Here is a 26,483-nt window from a genome sequence, read left to right on the forward strand (position 1 = left end):
GCATCAGGCTCGGATGTAACTTGCTGCGCTCCAGTTCGGTACCGTGTTTCCAACCCTTTTTCGACGCGCAACCCATCACCACTCGACTGTATTGTTTCGTTTGCGTGCCCTTCGACATGCTAACCTTAAAATCCTCGATTCTAGTCGTCGACGCGGGCCGCTGGCCCTATCTGCGCCATTCAGCCCTACGGTAATGGAAAGGACTCCGCTTTAAAAATGCCCCCAGGTTGGAGCGAAATTTCCATTCAGTGACCATCACAAGGTCTGCAACCTTTGCCTTTCTGCAACCTTTGCCTCTCACCAGAACACGAGGAAAAGGATTGCCAGGCTTGCGCCTCTTTTTCTCCAAAAAGACTATCCGTGATCGCCAGGCTCGTCTATACGTTATGGCTCAACAGGCTACACCAGTGCCACACTAAATTTTTGACGAAGGCCCCAATGTTCAAGAGGCAGAGGATTCGGAGGAGCTCGACATCGTCTCTAAAGCAGATGACACTGACTCCGATGACCACATTACTCCAGGTCAACGAGTGAGTACAAACGTCCATGCCACTGCCCCATCAGATAAACAGAAGGCTCTGGTCAAAACTTCACCTGAAGGCCTAGGTCGAGACTGAAAGAAAATTTCAGAAGCCCCGCCTCCGGGCCCGACTCTGGATACAAAAGAAAAGCCTTCCGGCAGTTAGGGAACGAGCACGCCGCATGCTGGTACCCTTAAAACACTTCGGTTCCGAAATCAGGGACACACCCTATTCCAGTTACACCCAAAAAGGCCTCTGTATCGAAATCTTCGGGCACCAAATGATCATAAGACCTCGGATGAAGATTTCGGACTCAACACCGACATCAAAGCCAAAGGAGCACAAGACCCCTCCTACGGCTCCAGAGCCCAAATCAAAACCACGCTCGGAACTGAAAAAATCGGCACCGAAAGCAGACAACAAGCAGGAAGAACAGTTTCGGCCAGAATCTATTGATCCAAAACAAAATACATTACATGTTGACCCTAAAACAGCCATATTGTCAATATCCCAGCAAAAAAAGAGGAAATCAAATACCTCACACTTTCCTGAGGTACCTGTGAAGAAAAGATACTTTGCAACTTCACCCCTAAGACCCTCTTCTCCTATTCTTCCAACCAAACCTTTGTCTCCTACAAACTCTGCTATATACTCTCCTAGACTCTCTCCAATACTTCCATACTCACCCTTACCAACACAGGACGAAGATGATCTAGGGGACGGGGTGGACACGATAAGAATCCTTTAGATGACCCTGATAATAATACTACTCCACCACAGGATACATGGGATGATTACAACAATCCCACAGATCCTCCAGACCTTGCTGATCCGGATGTATACCCATCTAGGCCATCTCCTCCAGACTACAATACAGGTTTTAGTCAGCTCATTAATAGGGCTGCACAATATCATGGGGTTGAACTACATTCAGACCCCATGGACGAAGATTTCCTACTAGATACATTTGCTCAGTCACAAAAATCAATACATACATTACCCATGCTTAAAGGTGTCATTACAGATACACCAGATATATTTAAAGTCCCTGTCAGGATCAGGATTCTCAATCCTCGGATTGATAAAAAAAATAAACCTGCCCCTAACGATCCAATTTACATTAAAGGACAACTCCCTTTAGATTCTTTGGTAGTCTCAAATGCAAGAGAACGTGCTAATTCCCAAACCTATGGTGAAGCTCCACCTTCAGACAAAGAGTCTAAACTGCTGGATGCATCAGGTAAACAAGTTGATACCCAAGCAGCCAATCACTGGAAAATAGCTAATGCACAAGCACCGCTTGCCAGATATGACAGGGCTCACTATGATGGGCTTGAAGATCTTATTCAACATTTACCTGACCAATACAAATCCAAGGCCAATGATCTGGTCCAAGAGGGCAAGTTAATTACAAATGCTTCCTTCAAATGTGCCCTCGATGCAGCAGACACTGCATCTAGATCTGTCAACACCAGTGTCTTACTTTGCAGACATGCATGGTTGCGCATTTCTGGTTTTAAACAAGAAATGCAAACAACTATCTTAAATCAGCCGTTCGATCAAGAACACCTCTTTGGCCCAGCTGTGGATACAGCTTTGTAGAAAATGAAAAAAGATACAGACACTGCAAAATCAATGGGAGCATTACAATTTCAAACACCGCAAGGTTTCTTTCATCGCTCCTTTTAAAGGGGCGCATCCAAAAACATTAGCACAGACACTACTTACTCCTCCTACAAGAGTCCCACACAAACATCCCCCAACAAGGCATATTTTAGAGGTGGGTACAGAGGAAATAATAACAAGGGTAGAGGCCGAGGTAACAACAACCAAACCTTCCCTACTACCAAACAATGACTTCCCTCCTGACCATTCTACTCCTGTCAGAGGAAGACTCTCACAGTTCCTACCTGTCTGGCACTCCATCACTACAGACAGGTGGGTAAGACGCATTGCTCACCGGCTGTTGAGCCTATCTCTTAAACCACACTATTCAGGGCAGGTGGACCCCTCAACAAAAAGTGCTCCACATCAATCACCTGGAGTTACTGGCAATCTTTCTAGCATTAAAATCATTCCAAACACATCTCATCAACAAAACTGTCCTTGTCCCCACAGACAATATGACAGCAATGCATTATATTCAATAACAAGGAGGAACACATGCTTTGCAGCTTTCTCAACTAGCGCAAAGCATATGGAAATGGGCCATCCCACAGAAGATATACCTTCTAGCAGAACATCTTTCAGGGGTACACAATCAGATTGCAGATCTGCTCAGTCATCAGACACAGCACATCCACGAATGGGAACATCATCCACAAGTTCTTAATCCGTTTTTTCAGATGTGGGGCCACCCAGACATAGATCTGTTCGACACACATGCAAACTCAAAATACCAAACCTTCTCTGACAGGTATCCACACCCATTGTCCAAGAGCAATGCGATATGGATGAACTGGTCAGGCAGATTTGCATATGCTTTTCCGCCACTCCCACTCGTTCCATTGGTAGTGCGCAAGCGCAAACAACAGTCTCTCAAGATCCGCTAAGGGAGAGCACTGCTATACAGTCTATGCACAAGTATGTATTCTGCAGCTCATATGCCTTGAACGGAAAATGCTACTTACCAGTATGCATCTGTTCTTGGCATGTAGAGCTGCAGAATCAAATACGCCCACCCGCCTCCCCGGTACCTCTATCTGTTCCAGGCTTATCTTACTTAGATACATTACACATGGACATATTTTCTGTTTCTTACAAACTCCATAATTTCCCTTCATGGCGAAAAACAATCTAAAGATGGAGTCGTTGCCCATGCGCACTATCATCCAAAGGAGGAGTCACCTATCTCGTGACTACAAAGACTTCTTCCAAGACAACAACAAAGTGCAAACATCTGAGCCCAACACCAGATGGCAATCTATGCTCAAGAATGCGATTCTGCAGCTCTACATGCCAAGAACAGATGCGTACTGGTAAATAGCATTTTCCTTCTGAAGGGTGAGAAGTAATACTAAAAGTATATATTGTATTGTATTGTATGGTAATTGCATTTATATAGCGCTTGCTACCCCTGACGAGGCATCAAAGCGCTTTTTCGGCGAGTAGCACGCTACTCCGGGATCCATAGAGGATTAGTGTTGAATTAGTATAGTGAAACATGCAAGTACATTTTAAGTGGTGGATAGGTTAGTCAGTTATTTGGATTTGGAATGATTGCAGAAGGATAGAGGAGGATAAAGGTTTGTATTTATATAGCGCTTGTTGACGCACGCTATTCAGGAAGCCTATAAAGGATTAGTGGTGAATTAATATGGTGAAATATGAAGTAATTTCAGTGGTGGATATTAGTCAGTTACTTGAAGTGAGAAGAATAGCAGACGGATAAAAGGGGAAGAAAGATTTCCATTCATATAGCACTTGTTACCCCTGATGGGTGTTGAAGCGCTTTTTTGGCGAGTAGCACGCCACTCCGCGACCCATAAAGGATTAGTGTTGAAAATTAGTATAGTATAAATATGAAGTAATTTGAGTAGTGGATATGTTATTCAGTTATTTGGGTAGTATATTATTATAGTTGAATATGGAATTTGAGAAGTGAACATGTTAGTCTGTTAATTTTGATTGAAAAGGATAGTGGAGGGAAAAAAGAGTGAAGGTTTTTTTTTTTAGGTCTTAGCAGTAGGAGGAGGCTCTTGGAGGAGTAAAAAGGAGTTTTGGAGGGGAGGAGTCAGGGAAGAGTTTAGAAAGGTGTGTTTAAGCGGATCGGTATAGTAAAAAGAGGTGTCAGATGATGCAACGAGGGGTAGAGTAGGAGAGAGTCTAGAAAGGGTTATTTTGGCGATCATAGTAGTGGTATGGGGTTTGGGATACATGAGAGAGTGGATGTAGAGGATGTTTTGATAGATGTATAGGATGAAAGATAGGGTAGTGCATTGGAAGGAGTAGTAGAAAGAAGTTTGAGATGAGTCAGAAGGTTGGGCTAGAAGATATATTGAGCGAAGTATAGGCTGAGAAATAGGGTAGTGCATTGGAAATGCTAAATTAGAAGAAAGTGATAAATATATAGATACATAAGTACATTGAAAGTATATAGATACATAAAGGAGGTAAGTATATGTGGATTAAATATATTGATAGAGGCCCAGGATGAGAAATAGGGTAGTGCATTGGATATGCTTTTTCAGGAGAAAAGTAACAGACACACAGATCCAAATACATGGAAGGTGCATAGATGCACAATGGAAGTAAGTACATGTAGACCAAAGATGATTTTTTTTATTTATTATTATTTTTTCTCTTAACAACATAATATTATTTTACATGTTTATACAAAGTAATACACAAAGATAGGTACATATCCAAAGTGAAAACAAATGCTTATATACAGAGGGATATACTGTAAATTTCTGTTTGCGTAAGGTGCTTTTGTGGGAAAGAGCCAAATCTTGTGGAGTTTTCTGAAGATAAGGTGGTTGTTGGTGGACCTTATGTTGGGCGGTAAAGAGTTCCATAGTTTGGCTGCTTGAACAGAGAAGGATGTGGCATCCATGGTTTTTTTCTTGTATGTTGGGATTTTGAGGCGAGATGCTCCTTTAGAGTGGAGGTTCCTTTGTTGAATGTGTTTGGTGATTTTATTCCTGATGAAAAGTGGTCCTATTCCATGTATTGCTTTGTGGGTGATACATAGCAGCTTGAACGTGGATCTTCTGCCAACCGGTAAGGCGAGTTCTGAATCCGTTGAAGTCTTTTCATGGTCGTTAAAGGTGATCTGTGGTAGAGGCTATTGGCGTAATCGAGTTTGGACAGAACAAGGGAGATGGTAGCTTGGACCTTGTGTGGAAATCCCAAATGAGGGAAAATTCATTGCAGCGTTTTTATAGTAGCAAAGCTTGATCTTGCTAGTTTATCCACTTGGGCATTCATCAACAGCTTGGAGTCCATGGTAATTCCGAGGTTTCTTACTTCCTTCGATACTTTAGGCCGTGATCCCAGTTCATCAGGCCATGCGTCAAACGGGTTGTAATGTTTCCAATCGCCACACGTGAGTATTTCAGTTTTTGAAGCATTCAATTTGAGATGGCTCCAAGCCATCCACTGATCCACGGTTTTGAGACAGCTGAAAATTGGTGATTTTCCAATGTCTTTTGGGCACTCCAGTTGAAGGAGTATTTGCTTGTCATCTGCATAGTTATAGCACGTGAGGTGAAATTTTTTGATCAGTACTGGTAATGACTTCACGTAGATGTTGAAAAGCATGGGCGAGATGATAGAACCTTGAGAGACCCCTGCTTTTGTGGAGTACGGTGTGGACGAGAAAGGTCGGGTATGGATGACATTAGTTCTGTTTAGAAGGTAGGACGTGATCCAGTCTAGAGCAGTTCCCTCTATTATAAAACCTTGAGGGACCCCTGCTTTTGTGGAGTACGGTTTGGACGAGAAAGGTGGGCTATGGATGACATTAGTTCTGTTTCGAAGGTAGGACGCAATCCAGTCTAGAGCAGTTCCCTTTATGCCGGCAGGAAGATCTTGTTGTGCTGGTGTGTGTTATAGGTTTTGCTTTTGAGGAGTAGTGAAAAAGGGGTGCTGATGTATATGTTTCATGCAATGGCTTTGGCTGTATAGTATTGTTTGTGAGAGGAGGTTGTAACGTAGAGGGGGTGGTGATTTGTTTATGAGTAAATGTAAATGTATAGGCATTTATATAGCGCACTACTTACCCATAGGGTCCCAAGGCGCTTCGACCGCTGCGAAACCCTTCCTGGCTTCCCTGAGAGATGGTCCCTTAATGGGTATCTCCAGGGTGAGACCAGGCATCCCCGGCGGTCTGGTGGGGCCGTTAGTGAAGATGAGGCAAGCTAATGCCCAGAGTTGCCGAGTGTGATCGCTGATCAGAGTGGGCACCGAGGCGAGAGAATTATCGAGTCCGCTGACCCTGGTCCAGAAACCTGCCGCGCCGGGAATCGAACCCTGGTCCCGGGCCGTCCTCTGCTCTCGGGTCTGCCGCCTCTAACCAGTGAGCCACACTACTTCACAGAGTAGAGTGTATGTTGTGTGTAGGAGGGAATGAAGTAGAGGTGAGAGTGTTTATCTTAGACTGGTTTGTTGCAAGAGTTATAAAGTGTGGTGGTGTGTAGTGTGTCTGTTGTTCGTTAGTGTTATTATGATAGATGGGAGAGGAGGGTGTTTGTTGGACAACTGATGGAAGGGTAATTATATGTTTGTTAGTGATAATAGGTGGTCTGTTAGGTGTAATTACAGCAGGGAGAGTGTGTCTGAATGGGATGTAGTTATGTATGGTGTTGATTAGCGTTGTGTTAGTGATGAGTGTATTGGTTAGTGGTATAGGATAGAGTTGTGTACTGTTTGTAGGTGATGGTGGATATGTGTGGTAGTTGGGATAGTAGGGTGTGTAGATGTGGTTTGGTTGGGTTTGTGGTACATGCTGGTACATTAATCTGTGCATAGTGTTGTGCGTGGTGTACCTTTGGTGTGAGTCTGTTGCTCTGTTTGTGGATGTGGATGTTGTGGGCTGGGTATTGCTGAGTGGGAAAATGGGCAGCATTTCTGGCCCCAGTCTCGAACAGGCTCAAACAGGCAACTGCCCTTGTCCTCTCTGCCCTTAGCCTCGACGCCCTAAGCCTGGCCTTTTATAGCCCTAGTAATCAGGTGACCCCTTCAGCCAATGGGAACCCTAGCCCTAACACTATCCAATCACAACACTTGCCCTACAAATCTAGAATCAATAGGAGACCAGGACCTTACAGCCAATCTTAGCCCTAGTCCAAGCACCCAATCCGTTCAAAAACCCTGATCTCTACATCCAATAAAGGCCCTAGCCCTACCAGTAGTCCCAACCCAAGTCCAAGCAACCAATGGCACAGGTAACCCTAGTCCCTACTTCAATACAAAGCCTAACCCTACTCTTAGTCCCAAAACTAGTCGAGCAGCCAATCACACCAGAAGCCCTAGTCGCTACTTCCAATTAAACTTCTAACCCTAGCCCTAGTCCAACCCTACTCCTAACAACCAATAACATAGGAAGAACTAGTCCCTACTTCCAATAGAAATCCTAACCCTAGCCCTAGTCCCAACCCTAAAATGATTGAATCACAGACCCAGAAACCAATAAGAACCCTCAAATACCCAACCAATGAGAATATTAACCCTAATTAAATAGAAACACCAGATACAACCCCCAATCAGTGTACGCATGTACCAACCACTAGCAGACCATATAATGTCCCAGACACCTCAGACAAGGTTTGCTGGCCAGAGAGTTGGAAGCTGCTTCTCCTGTTCAGAATTGCGATTCTCCTATTAACATGACCAGAGAATCTGGATTTCATTAAAGACACGGAGGCTGACATTATGCATTATCCTTTAATAGCAACTCACACAGCCGCACAACATCATAAAGGATAACGTTCTAGAATAAACAACAAAGGATGTAACCAAGAGATGATCTGCCTCTTTTAAAAGAATCGCAGCAGGAAGAACTCCAAGACTGAGAGATCCGGGAAAGGAGCGAACTTCATAGGTTGAGAGAACAGGAAGCTTGAAGAACATCATGGAAGAAATTTCAGCATGTCCAAGGTCAGCCGGTCAAACGGAATTGTCTGAAAAAAAGAGATGGATAAGAACCAAGAGCCTGAGAGCTATCTTGTCACATAGGCATAACAATAGATAAAGAACAGTTAAAGCAATCAATAAGATCATGAACAAAATATCAAAATCCCAAAGGTTGTAAAAGGGAGGAGGGAGGGATAATGTCAGCCTCCGTGTCTTTAATGAAATCCAGATTCTCTGGTCATGTTAATAGGAGAATCGCAATTTCATTACAAGACCGGAGGCTACATTATGCATGTTCGTAGCCCCGAAGGACAACATCAGACATATGCTCGATAGGCTTGCAATAATGACGAGCAAAGGTATTAGCTTTGACCAGTCAGCAGCTTTCAAGATATCATCCAACTTACCACCTGACCAGAAGGATTTACTGGCCATAGCTCCTCTAATAGAATGTGCTTGAAACTTAGAGAGGTCAATACCAGCAAGTTTCATGGTAGATTTAACCCATCTAGCTATGGAGGTGGAAGAAACAGGTTTAAATGGTTTCACAAAAGAAACTAAAAGTTGATTTGCATCATTAGGGCGTAGGAGAGACATCCTAGCGTCATATTCTTTCATACAAGCAACCACACAAAGTTTAGGAAAACTATCAAAACGAGGATAGAAAATAAAATCTGACATGGTTTTAGTTCTTCTTAATAGTTCAAACTTGACCCCAAACATATCATAACATCTATTTGAGATGTCTAAACTTCTGATGTCAGATACTCTCCTACAAGAGATTAAACATAAAAGCGTGGCGAGCTTAAAGGAGAGGAACTTTCTATTAAGGGAAGAATTGTCAGGCCAAGAACAAAAGAGGTCTAAAATAGACTTGACGTCCCAAATGGTCTGGTATTTTGGTCTAGGGGGTCTTCTCAGTCTTATACTCTTGAGGACCCTGCAAATAATAGGATTTTTACCTACCGACTTACCGTTGATAGGAGAATGACCAGCAGAAATTGCGGACCTGAAGCAATTAATAGAGCGATAGGAGAGGCCTCTGTCGAATTGTTCGACCAGGAAATTTACGACATTCACGACAGGAGTCTCCACGGGATCCAAACTCCTTTCCAGGCACCAATGAAACCATTTCTTCCAAATGTTGTTGTATCTAAGGTGTGTTCCAGGGGCCCAGGATTCCCCGAGGAGAGAGAGAGCTGTTGACGAAAGTCCAGACAGCTCGTTAGATTGCCTGACACCTTCCTGGCAAGAAGGTTCAAATTCCCCTCGAGAATAAGGTGATGATCTTCGCCGTCTGCGTTTGAGACCAGACCTGGGGAGGCTGGGATCAGGAAGGGAATGTCGCACGCTAGTTCCAGGGCTGTCGGGAACCATGCCTGGGACGGCCAAAAGGGAGTTATTAGGATCAGGAGGCATTGTTCCAATCTGACCTTCTGAAGAACCCTCTGAATCATGGCGAAAGGAGGGAAGGCATAACCCAGGAAGTGGGACCATGGTTGGAGAAACGCGTTCACGGCAAGAGCGCCCGGGTCCGGCATCCAACTGAAATAGTTGGGGAGTTGGAAGGTAAGCCTGCTGGCAAATAGGTCCACGTCCATGGGACCCCAAAAGTGGGAAAGGGAATTGAATACGTTCACATCGAGTTTCCAGTCCGAGAAGTCTATGAGGAATCTCGAATTCCAGTCTGCAGAAATATTCAATTTCCCGGGAAGATACTCCGCCCTGAGGGAAATCTTGTGTTCCATACAGAACATCCAAAGTTTCCTGGCAAGGTCGGAGAGATCTGCGGACCTTGTCCCACCAAGACGATTGATATAGGCCACCGCGGAAATGTTGTCCATTTTCAGAACAACAGATCTCCCTTGGATGGAATGTTTGAAGTTCATAAGGGCGTATAGCCCGGCCGTCAACTCCCAAAAATGTATGTGTTGAGAGGATTCCGACAGGGTCCAGACCCCGCCGGTGTTCTGGTCTCCCAAGCGAGCACCCCAGCCATGAAGGCTGGCATCTGACTCTAGGACAAAGTCCGGGGATGAGCCGAAGATAGCTTTGCCGTTCCAGGCATCTAAGTTCTCCAGCCACCAAAAGAGCTCTGCCCTGGCATCTGGGTCTAGAGATACAAGGTCCCCATACCACAGGCCCGAATTGAGGGCTTTCCTTTTTATTCTCTGAAGCGCGCGGTAGTTCAGGGGACCAGGAAAAATAGCCTGGATGGAAGAAGAAAGGAGCCCAAGAAGTCTGGCTAGTTCGCGGAGAGTTAAGGAGTCTTGTTTCAACACGGATCTGATCTCCTTCCGTATCTTGGCAATCTTCTTGGCAGGGAGAAGGAGGAGGCATTTCAGGGTGTCGAGGGTGAAGCCGAGGAATTCTATGATTTTGCAGGGAGAGAGAATGGACTTCTCTCTGTTTTTTTTTTGTTGAAATTTATTTTATTGTTGCATCAAGGTATATAGGTACAGTGTAATTGATCTGCTGACGTGGCCTCAACATTCAGCCACGAACAGTCAGGCGTGCAACGTTTTTTAGTATCTACATAACTGGCGCCGACATACATTTCCTTGAATGATCAATGTAGATCGTGCATACATGTCCGCAGGTCGGGAAACAGTGAATCTATATCGCCAATGGGGCGGTGGATAATAGCGGGTATATAGGATCCCACCTTGAGAGCGTTGGATCAAGGTCTGCACTGTCCATACAGTGGTGGCACCTGATAACGAGGGGGACAAAAACCGTGGGTGGGAAGCTTATAGGCGCTAGCAGGGTCTAGGCAAGGGGATACTGGCGACGGGCGTCAGGGGGGGGGCCTCGGAGCTAGTTGGTCTACGCACCATGAGAGGGGGAGGGAGGGGAACAAGAGGGGTGAGCAGGGGGTGAGTACCCTCGGGGATGTGGGCAACAAGGTGGGTGGCGAGGCATACGAGAGTTTGATCAGGATGTAGAGGGTGCCGGGAGACGGTCCTGGGACGGTTGGTACCATGTAGAGGCTATTGATTCTCTTGGGTAGGGGGGGGGGAGGAGTAGGCTGGCCTTCTGCATATGTGGACTGTCGGAAGCTGTGGAGGAGCATGGCCCAGTCCATGGACAAGGGAACCTTACGCGCACCCCTGGCTTCTTCCTCTCTAAGGGCATCCTCTTCCGCCGCCGCCCATTTACCGACCGCGCCCCTCCATGCCGCTACAGGGGGACCTTCCGGGGAGCGCCAGCGCATGGTTATACATCTGTTTGCCAACAGGAGTGCTAGTGATACGAAACGTCTGCGCACTGGGTCTCTCTTGGGAACATGAAAGATGCCTAGTGCACTGGACTCCCAGGTAGCTAGTGTAGTGAGACCCGTGAGGTCCGCCAGAGTGTCATGTACCGCCCGCCAAAAGGGGTGAAGGTTGGGGCAACTCCAGAACATGTGTCGAAAGTCCGCCGTAGGAGAGCAGCATCTGGGGCATAGGAATGTAGTGGAGGGATAGAACTTCTGCAGGCGCGCTGGGGTGAGGTATGCCCTGTGTAGGATGTAGTATTGGATGTTCTTGAAGCGGGCGTTTCTAGAGACTCGTTTAGGGGCCTCCAGTGCTTTAGTCCATTCAGAATCGTGTAGTGCGCGACCTATGTCCTCCTCCCATGTGGCTCTCAAAGTGGTAAGGGGAGTATGTGAGAGTTCCCGGATGGACTTATATAACCAGGTGATTAAGTGGCGTCCCACCCCCATTTGTAGGATTGTGTGTATTACTGGATGCGTGTCTGGCTCGCCGGTGCAGAGATTGAAATGGGGCCGGTATCCGTCGAGCAGCTGTCTATATCTGAGGAATTGGCCTGAGGGGAGTCCGTATTCAGCGGTCAGGCGGTCCAGCGATTTTAGCTGGCCTTCCTCGTAGAGTGATTCCAAATCCGTGATGCCACAGAGAGACCACTCGGTGAGCAGTGGAGCGGTGAAGTAAGAGTCCTGTCTGGGGCCGCCTATCAGTGGCAGTAGCGGGGAGTACGGAGGTCTATTAGGGGACAGCCGGTGGATTCGCATCATGAACCGGCGCGCCATCGCCACTTGAAGGGGATATGTGCGCCGGGGCCTGGTGCCCGGAAGGAGGAGGCGGGTGAGTTCTGGGGTTGTGATTCTGCCGGCCGAAGTGACAGTCTCCTGAGGGTAACGGTCCGCCGTCCAGTAAGACAGCCATTGGAGTTGTGCCGCGAGGAAATACGCCTCGAAGGATGGAGCTCCGAGTCCACCCTGCGTCGTGGGAAGTTGGAGGGTTTTCAGGGCAACTCGGTGACGGCCCCCGCCCCAAATGAGGGTTCCTAAGAGGGAATCGACAGCGCGGAAGAAGGACCTGGGTGGTATAACCGGTAGGTTCGTGAAGTGGTAGAGGAGTCGGGGAAGCATCACCATTTTAGCTAGGGCTATCCGTCCTATCGGGGCCAGGGGGAGTCTATTCCAAAAGGCGACAGTCGGGCGCAGACTAGCTAGCACTGCGTGGTGATTACCCGTCAGCATGGCCGCCGGAGAATGGTATAAGCGGACACCGAGGTAACGGGGGGCCTCCGCGGACCATGAGAGTGTATGTGAACCGAGTTCGACATCCCGGGGGGGTAGGCTCGGGTGTAGGGGGTAGACTGTGGACTTGTCCCAGTTCACCTGTAGGCCTGAGGCGTCTGCAAAATCCACCAGTGTCGCTCCTATGGGGGCCAGGTCCGTTTCGATGTCCCGGACATATATGAGGAGATCGTCCGCGTACATGGACACGCAATGCATGTCGTCCGCGAGGGGAATGCCCCAGTTTACACCCTCCAGGCGCAGCCGAACCGCCAGCGGCTCGACCGCCAACGCAAATAAGAGCGGCGACAGGGGGCACCCCTGTCTTGTGCCCCGCCGAACTCCGAATGCTGGTGATATATGTTTCCCGATCCGTACTCGGGCGGTGAGATCGGTATACAGGAGGCGTGTGTACGCCATGAGTGTCGGACCGATATTAAGGCGCCGCAGGACAGAGAAGAGATAGGGCCAAGTGAGGGTGTCAAATGCCTTTTCTAGGTCCATAATGAGACAGGCGGCGCGAGGAAATCGGTCACGCACCTGATCCTGGACATGGAAGACACGACGGAGATTCTGGGAGGTGTTTCTTCCCGGCACGAAGCCGCATTGGTCGGGGTGGACCAGTGGGCGAATGACCTGCGCATATCGGTCCGCCAGAATTTTCCCCAGGACTTTACAGTCGGCAGACAGGAGCGTGATGGGGCGATACGACCCCAAGTGGAGAGGGTCTCTGTGGGGCTTGGGAAAGGTGACGATCACGGACTCTCGCAGTGACTGCGGCAGCCTGCCTAGACGAAGAGACTCCCCAAACATCCGCGACAGACGAGGGACCACCAGGGGGGAAAACGTCGAGTAGTATTCCAGTGGGAAGCCGTCCAACCCCGGCGCTTTGTTACGAGACATGGCCCGTATCGCCTGGGTGATGTCAGATGGGGCAATCTTGGCGTCGAGGGAGCGTTTGTCGGCGGCCGATATTGTGGATAGAGTCAGAGGGTCTAGAAAATTGTCTACAGAAGATAGGGAGTACTGGGTCGGGGTCCCGTACACTCGTGTATAATGACGCTGGAACGCCAGGAGAATCTCGGCCTGTGAGCGCACCAACACACCGTCCGGGTTGATAATATCTGTGATTGGCTTAAGTTCGGTGTCCTGCTTCGCCATCCAAGCCAACAGCGCCCCCGTTTTGTCCCTATCCTTATGCATCCTAGTGGCGTAAGCCCTGAAATTATACTTCCGAAGATCGGCGCAGGCGGTCTGATATTCCGTCTTAGCCTCGGCCGTGAGCACAGTGTGCTCTTCCGAGTCGTCGAGTCGTTTAGTGAGGGTGGCTAATGTCTGCTCCGAGGTCAGGAGCGTCCGTTCTAGGGTGCGGCGAACCCCCACCACCTGTTTGATGCATTCTCCCCTAGCCACCACCTTAAACGTGTCCCATTCCACTAGTACCGACGACGCCGTGTTCGCGTTATGTGCGAAGTAGTCCCGTATGCAAGTTTTATGCGTGTCTCTGAATACTGGGTCGGTCAGGCAATCCCGAGGAAGGCGCCAGGTGGGGACCGGTGGGTGGGGGGGGCGCCAAGTTAGTCGCACAATGTGAGCGTCGTGATCCGAGAGGATCCGGCCCAGATAGTCCGTGGACGTGATCTTAGGGAGAATTGGTGCAGAACAGAGGAAGCGGTCTAGGCGGACCCGGAGGTTGTGTGGGATCGAGTGGAAGGAGTAAATGCGAGCCAGTGGGTGGAGGTGTCGCCATGCGTCAGTGAGCGCCCAGTGTGTGACCCAGGTCCTAAAGAGTTCCGCCTGTCGGGGGGCCGGGGAATGTGCGGGAGGAGGATGTGAGCGGTCCAGGGTGGTGTCCAGTATACAGTTAAAGTCGCCCCCTAGTATCCATGGGACTGTGGTGAACTGGGCCAAAATGCCCGTGAGGTGATCCCAGAATTTATCCTGGTCCGTATTAGGGGCGTAAATGCTGCCAAGGAGTATTCCCTGCCCGTCAAGTATTCCCTCCAGAAGCGCATACCTCCCCTCTTTGTCCACCACCCGTCGGAGCACCCGGAAGGGAGTACCCGGTCTGACCCAGATCAATGCTCCGCGTGCAAACGCTGAGTATTGCGTGGCACAGAGGGTCCCACGCCATTTAGATTGCAGGCGAGTGAGTTCGGTAGCATTTATGTGTGTCTCCTGAAGGAGTGCGATATTGGCTGACATGCGTCTAATGTAAGCGTACACAGAGTATCGTTTGCTAGGTGTGTGCAGGCCTCGTACATTCAAAGTAAGGATGTTAATGTCTGATCGTGGGACTGCCATACCTGGGGTGTCGTGGTAGGGATGAGGGTCCCCCTATAATACCCAGAAAGCGCCTGTGTATATGGGTCACGTGTGTTCCTGCGCGCCAAGCTTCCACAATCGTAGGGGAGGGACTAAGGGGAGTAACAACTAGTATAACCTTGGGTGGGTAACAGTCCCAATACTGGGGATATAGCACCGAGGGTGGCATATCCAAACTAGTATCCCACTAGGGGAGAAATACAACAGTTAACTGCGGGGGTTGCGGCATGTGTCGCTGCCGGGCCTGTGCGCGGGTCGGGCTCCTGTAGGAGAAGAGTCCATCGCTCGGATGCACATGCTATAATCAGGTGAGACAGTCTAGGCACCTAGACATCGCGCAATATAACAGGTGATCATTAGAAGGATACAGGAATCAACAGTTCACTGTTCATGAGGAGGCGTTAGGTTGGTCGGCCAGGGTAGCGTTCAATGTAGGTGCCGCCATGAGTGGGGAAGAGATCGGGCCAAATCCCGACATCGTTCCGTCGCTGTCGCGGTCCTTCTCTGGGGTGAACAGGTGTGGGTGACTCTCTGGGTCCGATGCCTGGGGCGACGTGTGAAGCTCGACCACCGCTCGTAGGACATCTCGTCGCTCTTGCATGATTTGCGCAAGGTCGGGCGACCCCGTGGGGGAGGACGCCTGGCTCCTGGGGCGGCCAGACTGGGTACGGTTCGTGCCCCGCCGTCGAGATCGTCTGGGGTCGTTGCTGCGGGTCCTCTGGGGTCCGGGCTTAGGGATCAGCGGGCAGTGAAGGTCAGCCCAATCCTGTGCTTCCGTCGCCGTGGTGAAGAAGAGGGCTTTCCCATTGTACAGTACTTTGAGGCGGGCTGGGAACAGCAAGGAGTACTGTAGGTCGTTAGCGCGGAGGCGTCTCTTGACTTCCAGAAAGGTGGATCGCCGCTGTTGGACCTCCCGGGCGTAGTCCGGAAACACCATAACATGTTGATCCTCCACCTGCAGGGGGCCCACTGTCCGGGCCGCTCGGAGCACCGCGTCTCGGTCTCGAAAATGTAGGAATTTAGCTAGCATGGGTCGTGGAGGGAGGCCAGGTTTGGGTGCCCGGGCCGGGACTCTGTGGGCCCGTTCGATGGAGAAGTACGGTGATCTCTCACTCTCCGGAGTGAACGATCTGGTCCAGGATTCCATATAGGTCAGAGGATCCGAATTTTCAATCCCCTCCGGCAGGCCCAGGACGCGGATGTTACATCTTCTCGAGCGTCCTTCCAAGTCCACTGTGCGCTCTTCTAAGGCCTCCACACGACGAAGTACCTCTCTCATGTCTTCCTCCTGCATCTTCACCACGGGTCGTAACTCGGTCACGGTTCGTTCGCCCTCCTTTACCCTGTCCGCCAGTTTACGGTGTTCGTCTCGGATCAAGCTAATGTCCGTCGTCAGGGCACCTAACCTCTCCTCCATTGACAGGCGAGACATTTCAATCGCCGCCAACACCTGGTCCAATTTCGCCGACAGTGCAGGGTCTGTTTGTGGTGTATTGGCTTGCGTCCACGTCCTGGTGTGTGGCATCTTTTCAACGGCCGTTTCAGGGACAGCCGTCACCTGCGGGGCCCTTGGCTTCCCCATAGGTGCTGTCGGATGGGCCACCGGGTCACAGCCACAGGTAACGTCTCGAGGTCCTCCACTCCTCTCGGTGGCAGATCGGAGGGTGATCAGGCTCTCAGTGTGTGATCAGGGTCGGTACCTCGGAGCCCCGGCGAAGTGGCCGTCACTTAGTGCGCTCGGGCACTGGAGCGAGAGAGGGGGTGGTGAGGGAGAAGGCCGGTATGTGGGCCACCTGGCCGCCGTGCACTCCGGGTACAGCAGGCCGACGTAGCTGGGCCACGGGCAAGTTCAATGGCAGCCGGTCACTCCTGTCTCCCCAGGCTCCGGGACGGCCCCTCCTCGCCTCAGGGAGCGCCTTCCGGTTCAGGGCGTCAGAGGCGGTCCGAGGCCATCGGAGCCGGTGGTTCCGGTGTCAAAAAGACCCCGTGGGTCCCCTCTGGTGTGTGGCGCAGTGTCCGTGGCGGCCGGGGGGGCCAGAGGTCAGGTGGTGGGAGTTCAGAGGGGCTCCGGTGTAATGGGCGGCCGCCGGTGGAGTCTCGAGTCTGGGAGGGGCCACCCCTGCTCCCGTGGTGAGGCTCGCGCTGCTCCTGGAGTCTAGGACGCTGTGGGCGCCATCTTAGGGTCAGGCACTTAGATCCGGCGATCGGTGCGGGGTAGTGGAGGCGCTCTGGATCCTCTGGTCAGCCAGCGGCGTGTGCCCCGTCGCCTCACGGAGCCCCCGAGGCTGTAGGGGGGGGGGCCACAGGCGCCGAGAACTCCGAGGGAGGGGGGGAGGGACGGGCACTCACCGCCCTCGCTCGTGCGTTGTTGGTCACTGGATGGCACACCACCACGTCCACAACGCGTCCGTCGTCCCTCCGCGCCTGGCGGGTCGGCCGATGCCGGGGGGATGATCAGGCTCTCGGTGAGGCCACAGTGCCGATGTAGTGGAGCCCCGGTCCGGCGGCCGCCATCTTGCGCGCCGGGACCTCGGATCGCGGGAAGGTGCCGTCCGGCGCGTACTCCGGGGGGGCCGGTCTCGTTGTTGCTCCGGGGCCCCTCGTAGGCGTCCGTCAGCTCTGTCTCTTGGGGCCTCTGATCACTGGGTCAGCTCCCGGCGGCGTGAGTGCCCGCCGGACAGGGTCGCGCCCGCCATCTTGGACCGAGGCGCTCGGCTCCGGATTTGTGAAAATCGGTCCGTGTTGTTCGTCCGCCGTCGCCGGAGGTCGTCCAAGCGGCCCCCCAGCGCACGGGGGGTCCCAGGTGCCTTATCAGTGGGCTGAGGCTCCCGGCGATCTCGGGTACTGGGCTGGATGCTAGCCCGATCGCGGAGCCTCAGCAGGACACAGCCGCCATCGTGGCTTGCTAAACCACGCCCCCGACTTCTCTCTGTTGATGATGAATCCCAGGCTCTCTATTAAGTTCACGGAAGTCTCTAGATCTCTTAGGAGGTCTGAGTGGGATTGGGACATGATAAGAATATCGTCCAGGTAAATGATGAGGCGGATACCCCTCTCTCTTAGGATTGTGACAACGCACTTCTTGATCTTGGTGAAACACCAAGGGGCATAAGAGAGGCCGAAGGGAAGAGCTTGGAACTGGTAAAGACGTTCCTTCCAAGCAAATTGAAGGAACGGTTGATGATCCTTGTGCATAGGGATGGTGAAGTAGGCATCTTTCAGGTCTAACTTGACCAGCCAGTCTCCCTCGAGAAGGAGATCCCTGAGTAGGTGGATGCCCTCCATTTTGAAGTGACGATAAACTAAGAATTTGTTGACCTCTCGGAGGTTTATGACGGGTCTCCAACCCTTGTCCTTTTTCTGAACAAGAAAAAGTGTGCTTATGAACCTTGCGTCGGACCAAGGAACTTCCACAATTGCGTCTTTTTTGAGCATGGAGATGATTTCTTCCTCCACGATCAATTGCTGATCTTCCGGAAGGGCAAAGGGTCTGGGTAGATGAGATTGGAAGGGAATCTGAAAGAAATCTATCCTGAAGCCCAAGACGGTTTCCAGAACCCATGGGTCTTGGGTAATTGAGTCCCAAACGTGATAGAACTGTTTTAATCTGCCCCCCACTATGGGAGGGAAAGAAGAAAGGGGAGTAGTACTTACTTGTAGAGTTGGTGGTGTTGGGGGTGCCTCGACCTCTTGAACCACGGTTTCTCGGACCTCTTCCTCTCTGGGGAAAGAAGGGTTGTCTCGGGGGGTAGAAGCCCCTTGCTGTTCCTCTGAAGGATGAGTAGGGTCGTTGGTTGCCTCGGCCGGAAGAGCGACCCCTTCTACCGGCCTGGCCAAAAAGGTTGTTGTTGAACACCCGTCTCAGGTTACTTTGGGCTCTGTCGAGGGCAGTGAAGGTGGAAACGTACTTGCCAATTTCTTTGATAATGTCTTCTCCAAAGAGGAGGCCCTTGGGGTTCTGGGAGGGCTCTTTTTCTGCCATATCACCTAATTTAGGGTCGATCTTGTTTAAAATGGACCTCCTTCGTTCAATATTTAAGCTCGAGTTAGCGTTGCCAAGGAGAACGATGGCCCTTTGGCTCCATCCTCGGACGAGATCAGTATTCAAGGGTGTGGAGGAGAGATGGGATTGTTCGGCCATATCAAGGATCCTAACAAGGGGTCCCAAGACGTCCAAGAGGCGGTCTTGGCAGCCTTTAAGGGCTCTCTCCAATCCTTTTCTGGGGTCTCACCCTAGTTTAAATAAGAATTTGATAAGACTAGGATCTAGGTTGGGGGTTTGACAGACCCTCTCATCGATGGTAGGTCTGGGGGATTCAGATCTCATAGTATTCCTGGTGTTTCTGTCTAAAAGGTTTCTCAACCAACGAGAAACGAATTTAGAAACATGATCCTGCGGGAACCATTTTGAACTGTTGGGGTGAGAGATGTTCAGGGGAGAGAACATCTCCTCTCCAACAGGGTTCAGAATAATATTCTTAGAGGAGGGTTCCGGGTCAGGTTGCGAGTTAAAATCATGGTGGACCTCATCCAGGTCGAAGACGAATTCGTCTGAAAGGTCTTTAGAGGCATTATCATCAAAGGAGGATGAGGAGGAGTCAAGACCAACATTCTTCCTTTTTTCGTTAGCACTATCCCAAAGTGTGTCGCGAGGGACACCATACACATTTGTGCCGCCATGGGCACCGATCAAGGTAGTGTCCCGAGAGACATCAGGTTCAAGTGGGGCGCGGTGGCCACCCATCCAAAGCGAGGTGCTAAGACCTCCTGTACTGTGAGAGGCGCTAGGGCCCGCAGTGCTTTCGCAATGTTTGGTCTTTTTGGGTCTCTTACCGTGTAGGGGAGGATCCTGGGGATCACACGGTCTTTTGGAGAGCATGACTTCTTTGAGAGAAGACATCATACATGACTTAATTTCCTGCTGAAGGAATTTTTTGAGAGAGTTGTCAAGGGGGGCCGGTGAACTAGCAGTGGCGTCATCGGAATCCATGTCAGACATGGGGATATTAGCAGGTAAAGTAACCAACTTCTCCTCTTTATCTCCTCTTTCCTCTATCTCCTCCTTTTTTTGGGGGGGGGGGTTTTATTATTGTTTTTTTTTTTTTGGGGGGGGATTTATAAGGTGGGTAAAGGGATCTGTAAATCTATTTAGGTACTAGTTTATAAGGGTAAAGGGATGTGTAAGTATATTTAGGTACTCATTCCAGGTAAGGTGGGTTTTACTATGTGCTAAAAGGGCCTTTTAGTGATAAGGGGCAAAAGGTAGGTTTATAACGTTTTGCTGTGTGCTGACAGGCGTTTTGATGCTAAGCGCGATGAAGGGAGTCCCTCCGGCGGCTGGTGCAGAGCAACTGGCAAAATTGCCGAGGAGTGCTCGAGCTCAGCCGCCGGGGAGAGGAAAGTCGCTTGGGAGGAAAGGCACGCAACGCGGGCGTTGCTAAGGTGCCTTCCTCCAAGCGGCGCTTGCTCCGGGAAACCGGAAAAAAGTCTAAGCAATCGTCGGAAAGGCGAAGGGCTGCGGGAGCAGTGAATGTAAAGTGACGGGCGAGAGGCGGGCAGCGAGGGGATCGCTGCGGGATCACGCAGGGGAAAGGTACGACGAGGGAAAGCGAAGGACGACCAAAAATTGGAAGTCCATGGAGGGGGGTGGGGGAGGGTGGGAGAACCAGCGCCACCCCGGGGATAACAGAAATACGTCCCTGGAAGGGGGAAGCAAGGCACAACAGAGATATAACTATTACAAATTCGACATTTTCATATCGTATCCTCAACACAGCATGAAAATAGCATCAGATAAGAGATGCAAGCACAAAATAGCTTTAAAATACGAGGAAATTGCCATAAAATAGAGTATAATGTGAAGTTATGAGAGAGAAAGAAAGTAGTGACTTATCTGCTGGCGAGCCGCTTTTAAAAGAGGCAGATCATCTCTTGGTTACATCCTTTGTTGTTTATTCTAGAACGTTATCCTTTATGATGTAGTGCGGCTGTGTGAGTTGCTATTAAAGGATAATGCATAATGTCAGCCTCCGGTCTTGTAATGAAATCTCCTAGGAGACAGACAGGCTCAATCCACCCTTTGGACTACTGCAGATAAAGGCCTCACTAACTTGAAATCTAACAATACTGTTTGAATAAAACTTTACTCCCTCTGCTGGCCAAAAAACGAAGGGGCAGATTTATGAGGCCCTTGCGCCACGTTTACGCCGCTGTTGCGTCACGCAAGGCGGCGTAAACGTGGCGCATCCCTATGAATGATTTACAACGTGACGCATCTAGGCAGATGCCTCACGTTGTAAAGCCCTGCGCCGCTTGTGGGCGTTCCGGCGCAGGGTGGGCGTTCCGGGGCAGGTGCGCCTCGCAAAAGTGGCTGAGTGAAATCTATAAGATTTCACTCAGTCACTTTCAGGCCAATGCTGCGTCAAAAGCCTGCGCCTGCTTGGAGCAGGCATAGGTCTTGATGCAGCATTGGTCAGATAGGGCACCCCCGAGCCTTGCTGGAGCTGCGTCGCACTTGCGACGCAACTCCAGCAATGCGCCGCCTTTACGGCACAGATGCGTCACGCATCTGTGCCGTTTTTGCCCCATGGTGCGCCGCATTGTAAATGCGGCGCACCATGGGTGGCGGAGCTGTGGCGCACTGTGGCGCACATTAACTGGCGCATCCCCAGGGATGCGCCAGTTAACATAAATCTGCCCCGAAGTGCACAGGCCCTAGTAAACACAGTTTAAACAGCTCACAGAAGCACCCTCTGATGTAGAATATCCCTGTTGCTGGGGTACAGGAAGGCTGGTTTCACTGGCTTGTGAGCACAAAATGGTGGCTGGGGGTGCACTGTTTTAACATACAGGTCTTAGCACAGAGCAAAGGAGAAATTTGGAGGGAAAACAGATTTGTCTCCAAGGAATGAGAGGGATAAACTACAGAGGTTGGACTTCAAATCCCATAATTCAACATGTTAAATGGGAGCAATCATGGGCAGGGAAAAGCCACAACTTTAAAACACAAAACAGGTGATAAAATAGGCAATCACAGGCAGGTCAAAACTACAATTTTAAACTGTAACAACCACAGGCAAAGACAGTAATCACAGAAAGGGAAAATCGTTTTTTAAAGAACTTTTGTTTTGGGATGAGACAGCACTAGTCTGTCTCCTTACCACTTCCTGGACTCTGTTCAGCAGTTTTGTCATTTGTCCTCCCGCCCTATGTAGATTTGGCAGACAAATGCCAATTTTTCACTGTCCTTGACTGCCAGGTAAAACCTGGCTCTAAAGGTTAGTTAACCCCTTGGCCGCGGCGGTAATTCTGCTGCGGAGCTAGGGGGGAGGGGGCCGCGCGGCGGCGCCATGCTCATGACAGAACCACTCTGTCACGAGCCACGGGCGCGCTGTGCTAGTGACGGAGTGGTTCCGTCACCGCCCCGCCCGCTCAATAGAATGCACTGCGCAGGCGCGGAATTAATGCCGCGCAGGCGCGGCGGCCGGGCCGTGACGGAACCATTCCGTCACCAGCACAGCACCCCCGTGGCACGGCAAGGGTTAAAACTGCAGAATGACTCCCACACCATGAACGAAAACTCCCATGATTAGGGTGGCATAGCTTTTTTTTTTTTTCAAAACTAAATCCCACTTTAAAATTTTGTTTTTGAAAATAAAAGAAAAAAATGAATGTTTGATGTATGGCTCCATCGTGCTGGTGCAACTGCCTGTCAAACTTTCAATGCATTTACAAGAATCCCCATGACGGTGGTTCCTGGAAATGCAAGAGATATCCGCTGGGCCATTCATATCTTTAACTTTGCCGGGTAAAGTACCCTCAACATAGTGAGAGTAAAGAACTCCGTCATGGCCAATAGTGCAAAATCCTTCTGCCAAACTCGCAATAAGATCCTTGGTAATTTGTAGCAGAAAAGATATTATAATCAGTTAAATATAAGTCAGATTAGAAAAAAACACTGTAGCTTATGATGTGTAGAAAAAAAAAATTTTTAATTCTTTTTATTGAGTCATGACAGACATACATTCACTGCCAACAGCGGCAGTGCACTTATAACGAACATGAGACGTCAGTAGTATAATAGCATGTACATCCACAGTGATCAGAGCACATTGTATTTCTAGCACATAACCTTCGCAGACATATCACAGTGAGCACGACTACACATTATTGCAACAGTTCACTCAACCGTTGAAGAGCGATCATCATCACTTTCAGGTGTTGGAATAGCAAGAAATTGTTCAAGTGGGCCCCAAATGTCCTTCGGCCTAGACATTACAGGCAGCTCCTCAGCATCCATTGCTAGATTCTCTTTACAATAAACCATATCTTTCATCCAACCCTCTAATTTTGGGCCAAGAGCACTGTCCCATGTGAACAAAATGTGGCGTATCGCTAGCAGAAGTGCAACTCTGCCAAATCTACCCATGAAGCCCTTGAGATGTGTGACGTGTTGTAGCAAGCATACTAGAGGTGTGCAGGGTAGCAGCGTGCCCGTCATGGTGTGTAACCGGGCCAGCACTCCCTTCCAGTATTTGGCTATGTGTAGAAAGTCCGCATGTGGTTGCCTACATCGCTTGCAGCGATCCGAGTCCCTGAGGCCCATCCTATGTAGCTTTGAAGGGGTATGATATATCTGGTGCAGGAATTTAAAATGGATGATGCATAAATTCCCGTTGGGGGTAAGACGGCCTATCAATTGGCATATTCGCTCCCAGTCGTCCCCATCTATCTGTGGGTGTAAGATTTCATTCCATTTATTTAGACTTTTGTCGGGCCCCCTACTCGTCTCTTCCTGAACCGCTCTGTATAGTCTGGTAATTCGTTTTTTCCTTGTAGGTAGCACCAAAAGTAGCTGCAGAGAATGGAGTGTCAGGGGCTTGGTAGGAAAGTCAGGGTAGTGGTCCTGTACGGCCCGCTTAAGGCAGTAGCAGGTATATTGAAATAGGGAGGTAGGGTTTTTTATGTATTCCAGGTCGCCGTGTGTGAGATACTGCCCATTGGGGTACAGGTCGCCCATCTGATCAATGCTCGCTTCTTTGAAAGATTTTAGAGAGCCTACCTCCTGAGTGACTGATAAGGCAGCATGATGGGCCAGGGGAAGCGTGGGTGCGTACAGTGGCAATTTGCGTGCTCGGTTACCTATCGCCTGTCATGCAGCCACTGTCGTGTCTATCGAGTTAATTTCTGTCTTTGGCGTATGATGTGCAAAGAAGTTCTATCTTTCCTATAATTACATGAAGAGTTGAAAAAGTAAAAATATTGAAATAAACATTTCCTTTCTGCTTACTAGTGTTCATGTAGAAAAGTAGAGAAGAATGAAAAGCCATGTTTCGTTATTTAAATTCCAGCTTTAATTGTTCACTGTGACCTGCCTTCCCCCTTGGCTGCTGGCTTTTGTGGCAGACACTGTTATGTCAAAATTCAACAATATTAGGTTGTTACATTTGAACAGATACGTCATTGCTTTATTTCAGGGAACTAAGAACGTCACAAGACACCTGTGTTGAGGAAATTAGAGACAGGCTTTTATAAAGGGACTGCAGATTTCAATTCAATACATAACGAACAGTAGGGTTGGAATTGTAAGAAACATTAAGCAAATAACAGAAGTGATTTCAGGAATAATACAAGAGCAGCAGGGAAAAGTAAGAAGAGGGACTAATAGTAGAGAAGGACATAACAGGTGCAAGGAGTACAATATTGTAAGTTTTGGGAAAGAATATGAAAGAGCGAATGATAGAGGGAATAGTTGACTGACAAGTGTGTGAAAGATTATCATGACGGGCAGGCCGAAAAGGGATCAAAGGAAAAGCAGGAGAAAAGGAAATAATCTGAGAGTGTTAATGAGAGAATAATGCAGTACAATGATAGCAAAAGAAAGGGGAAGGGGATCATAAAGCTTTGGAGACAGAATAAAGGGATAGGATTTCAGCAAAGAGGGAGGGAAGTAGTAGAAGGGGTGATAAAATGAAAGAGAATTGGAAGCAGTAAAGGAGAGAATATCAAGAGTGGTGTAAAATAGTATAAGTGTGGAAAGAAGTAGAATGAGAGACAAATAGTGGACAAGGGAGATGGGAGACATAAAATAGGGAATGGATAAAACTGAGCGAATGAATAACAATAGAAAGAGAAGGAATAGGTTGAGAGAGTGAAGATATAGCAGGCGAGAGGAAAGAATGAGTAAAAGGATGGGGTAGATGAGAAGCAGGGTTAAATGGGAGTCAGTTGGAAAAGGGAAAAATAAGAAAGCAGATGAGATATTGAGAGGGATGTGAGTAACACATGAATGGGAAAGAAAAACTGGGATAAAGAACTTGAAGGGGAGAGTGAAGGGGAGGTATGAGGGAAAGAAATGAGAGTAAGGTGAGAGATACTTAACCAGAAGACTTAAGCAGGAAAGAATTGTTAAAATGAAAAACGTAGTAGGAGGTAAATGTTGAAGGAAAAGAAGTGAAGCACTGAACATTAGGAGGTGGAAAGCAAGTGCTAATATTCCATGATATAAGCATGTTCATGATGGTAAATTTTCACCTTCGTTTGCCTCCCAGGGGGCTCCTTTTATAAGAACCAATGTGGTCCTGTCGGCTCTGATCCCTTTGCTCTCACTTTTAGGTGCGTCGGGCGATCCAACATATGCTGTTCCAGAACAAGCCATTCAACTGGTTGCGCCATGTCCTTATCGCCATCGTCCTCCTCACTCTCATCAATTTGCTGGTCATCTTTGCGCCCACCATCCTTGGTATCTTCGGCATCATCGGTGAGTCCTGCCTTGATAATTCTTGAAATATATACCATAGATTGCAAATATAAGATTCATGTTTTCAGCTACTGAGATAAAAAGTCACAATCTCAGCTGGCAAACAGACATGAGCTCAAAGTTATCTGGCTGGAGTGTTTAGGAGGTAGAACTCTTTGGCGAATTGAGTGGTGGACATCTCTTTCAACCGGAACTCTGGTAGAGGCTCACTGTTGGAGTTTATGTTGGATCTTCTGCAGATGGTACACCTTCCATAATAGCAGTTGTAAAGCAAAGGCTTTATATTCCCATTCTGTACCCTTTCTGTCTCACTTCCATCCTTACTGTTTTTGTCCTGAATTTTCAATGTATTTGGTTTCCAGCTTTACCCTCCATGTTTGGTCTCCATCTTTCTCATCTTGTTTGGTCTCCAGACTTCCCTCTGTGTTTGGTCTCTGGCTTTACCTTCCTTTATCAGAAACCTGGTTTGTTTATTTCTTGAACGGACGGACAACAACTACTGAAACAAATAACTCACTTCAAGCTCCCCGTTTGTCTTCATTCCTGAAAACAAACATAAGGTAAGAATATGGTAATTCAGAAAGTAAGCTGAACTGTTAATGTGGCTATACTGCAAATCAATAGGAGAGAAAAGACATTCTAATTGCTACCAAGAAATGCTTCTGCCTCCTTATAGCATGTGTAAAATTGAAAAGTAGTTATAAATACCTCTCATGCATATTAGGTCACCTTAGCAATGTCTCTTGTAGAGGCGTATTATGGAAAAACAAAGGATTTG

At 49.0% G+C, this 26,483-nt stretch overlaps 1 protein-coding gene across 2 annotated transcripts in view; it reads left to right on the forward strand.

The window, feature by feature from the left end:
- SLC38A3 (solute carrier family 38 member 3) overlaps positions 1 to 26,483 on the forward strand; it is a 342,163-nt gene that overhangs the window by 284,233 nt on the left and 31,447 nt on the right. For both annotated transcript variants that reach the window (XM_078661256.1, XM_078661257.1), the window contains one exon: positions 25,561 to 25,705. In XM_078661256.1, coding sequence (XP_078517382.1) covers positions 25,561 to 25,705 — 145 coding nt within the window. The remainder of the gene's footprint in view (positions 1 to 25,560; positions 25,706 to 26,483) is intronic.

This window comes from Lissotriton helveticus, chromosome 9 (genome assembly GCF_964261635.1).
Source record: "Lissotriton helveticus chromosome 9, aLisHel1.1, whole genome shotgun sequence".
NCBI lineage: Eukaryota > Metazoa > Chordata > Amphibia > Caudata > Salamandridae > Lissotriton > Lissotriton helveticus.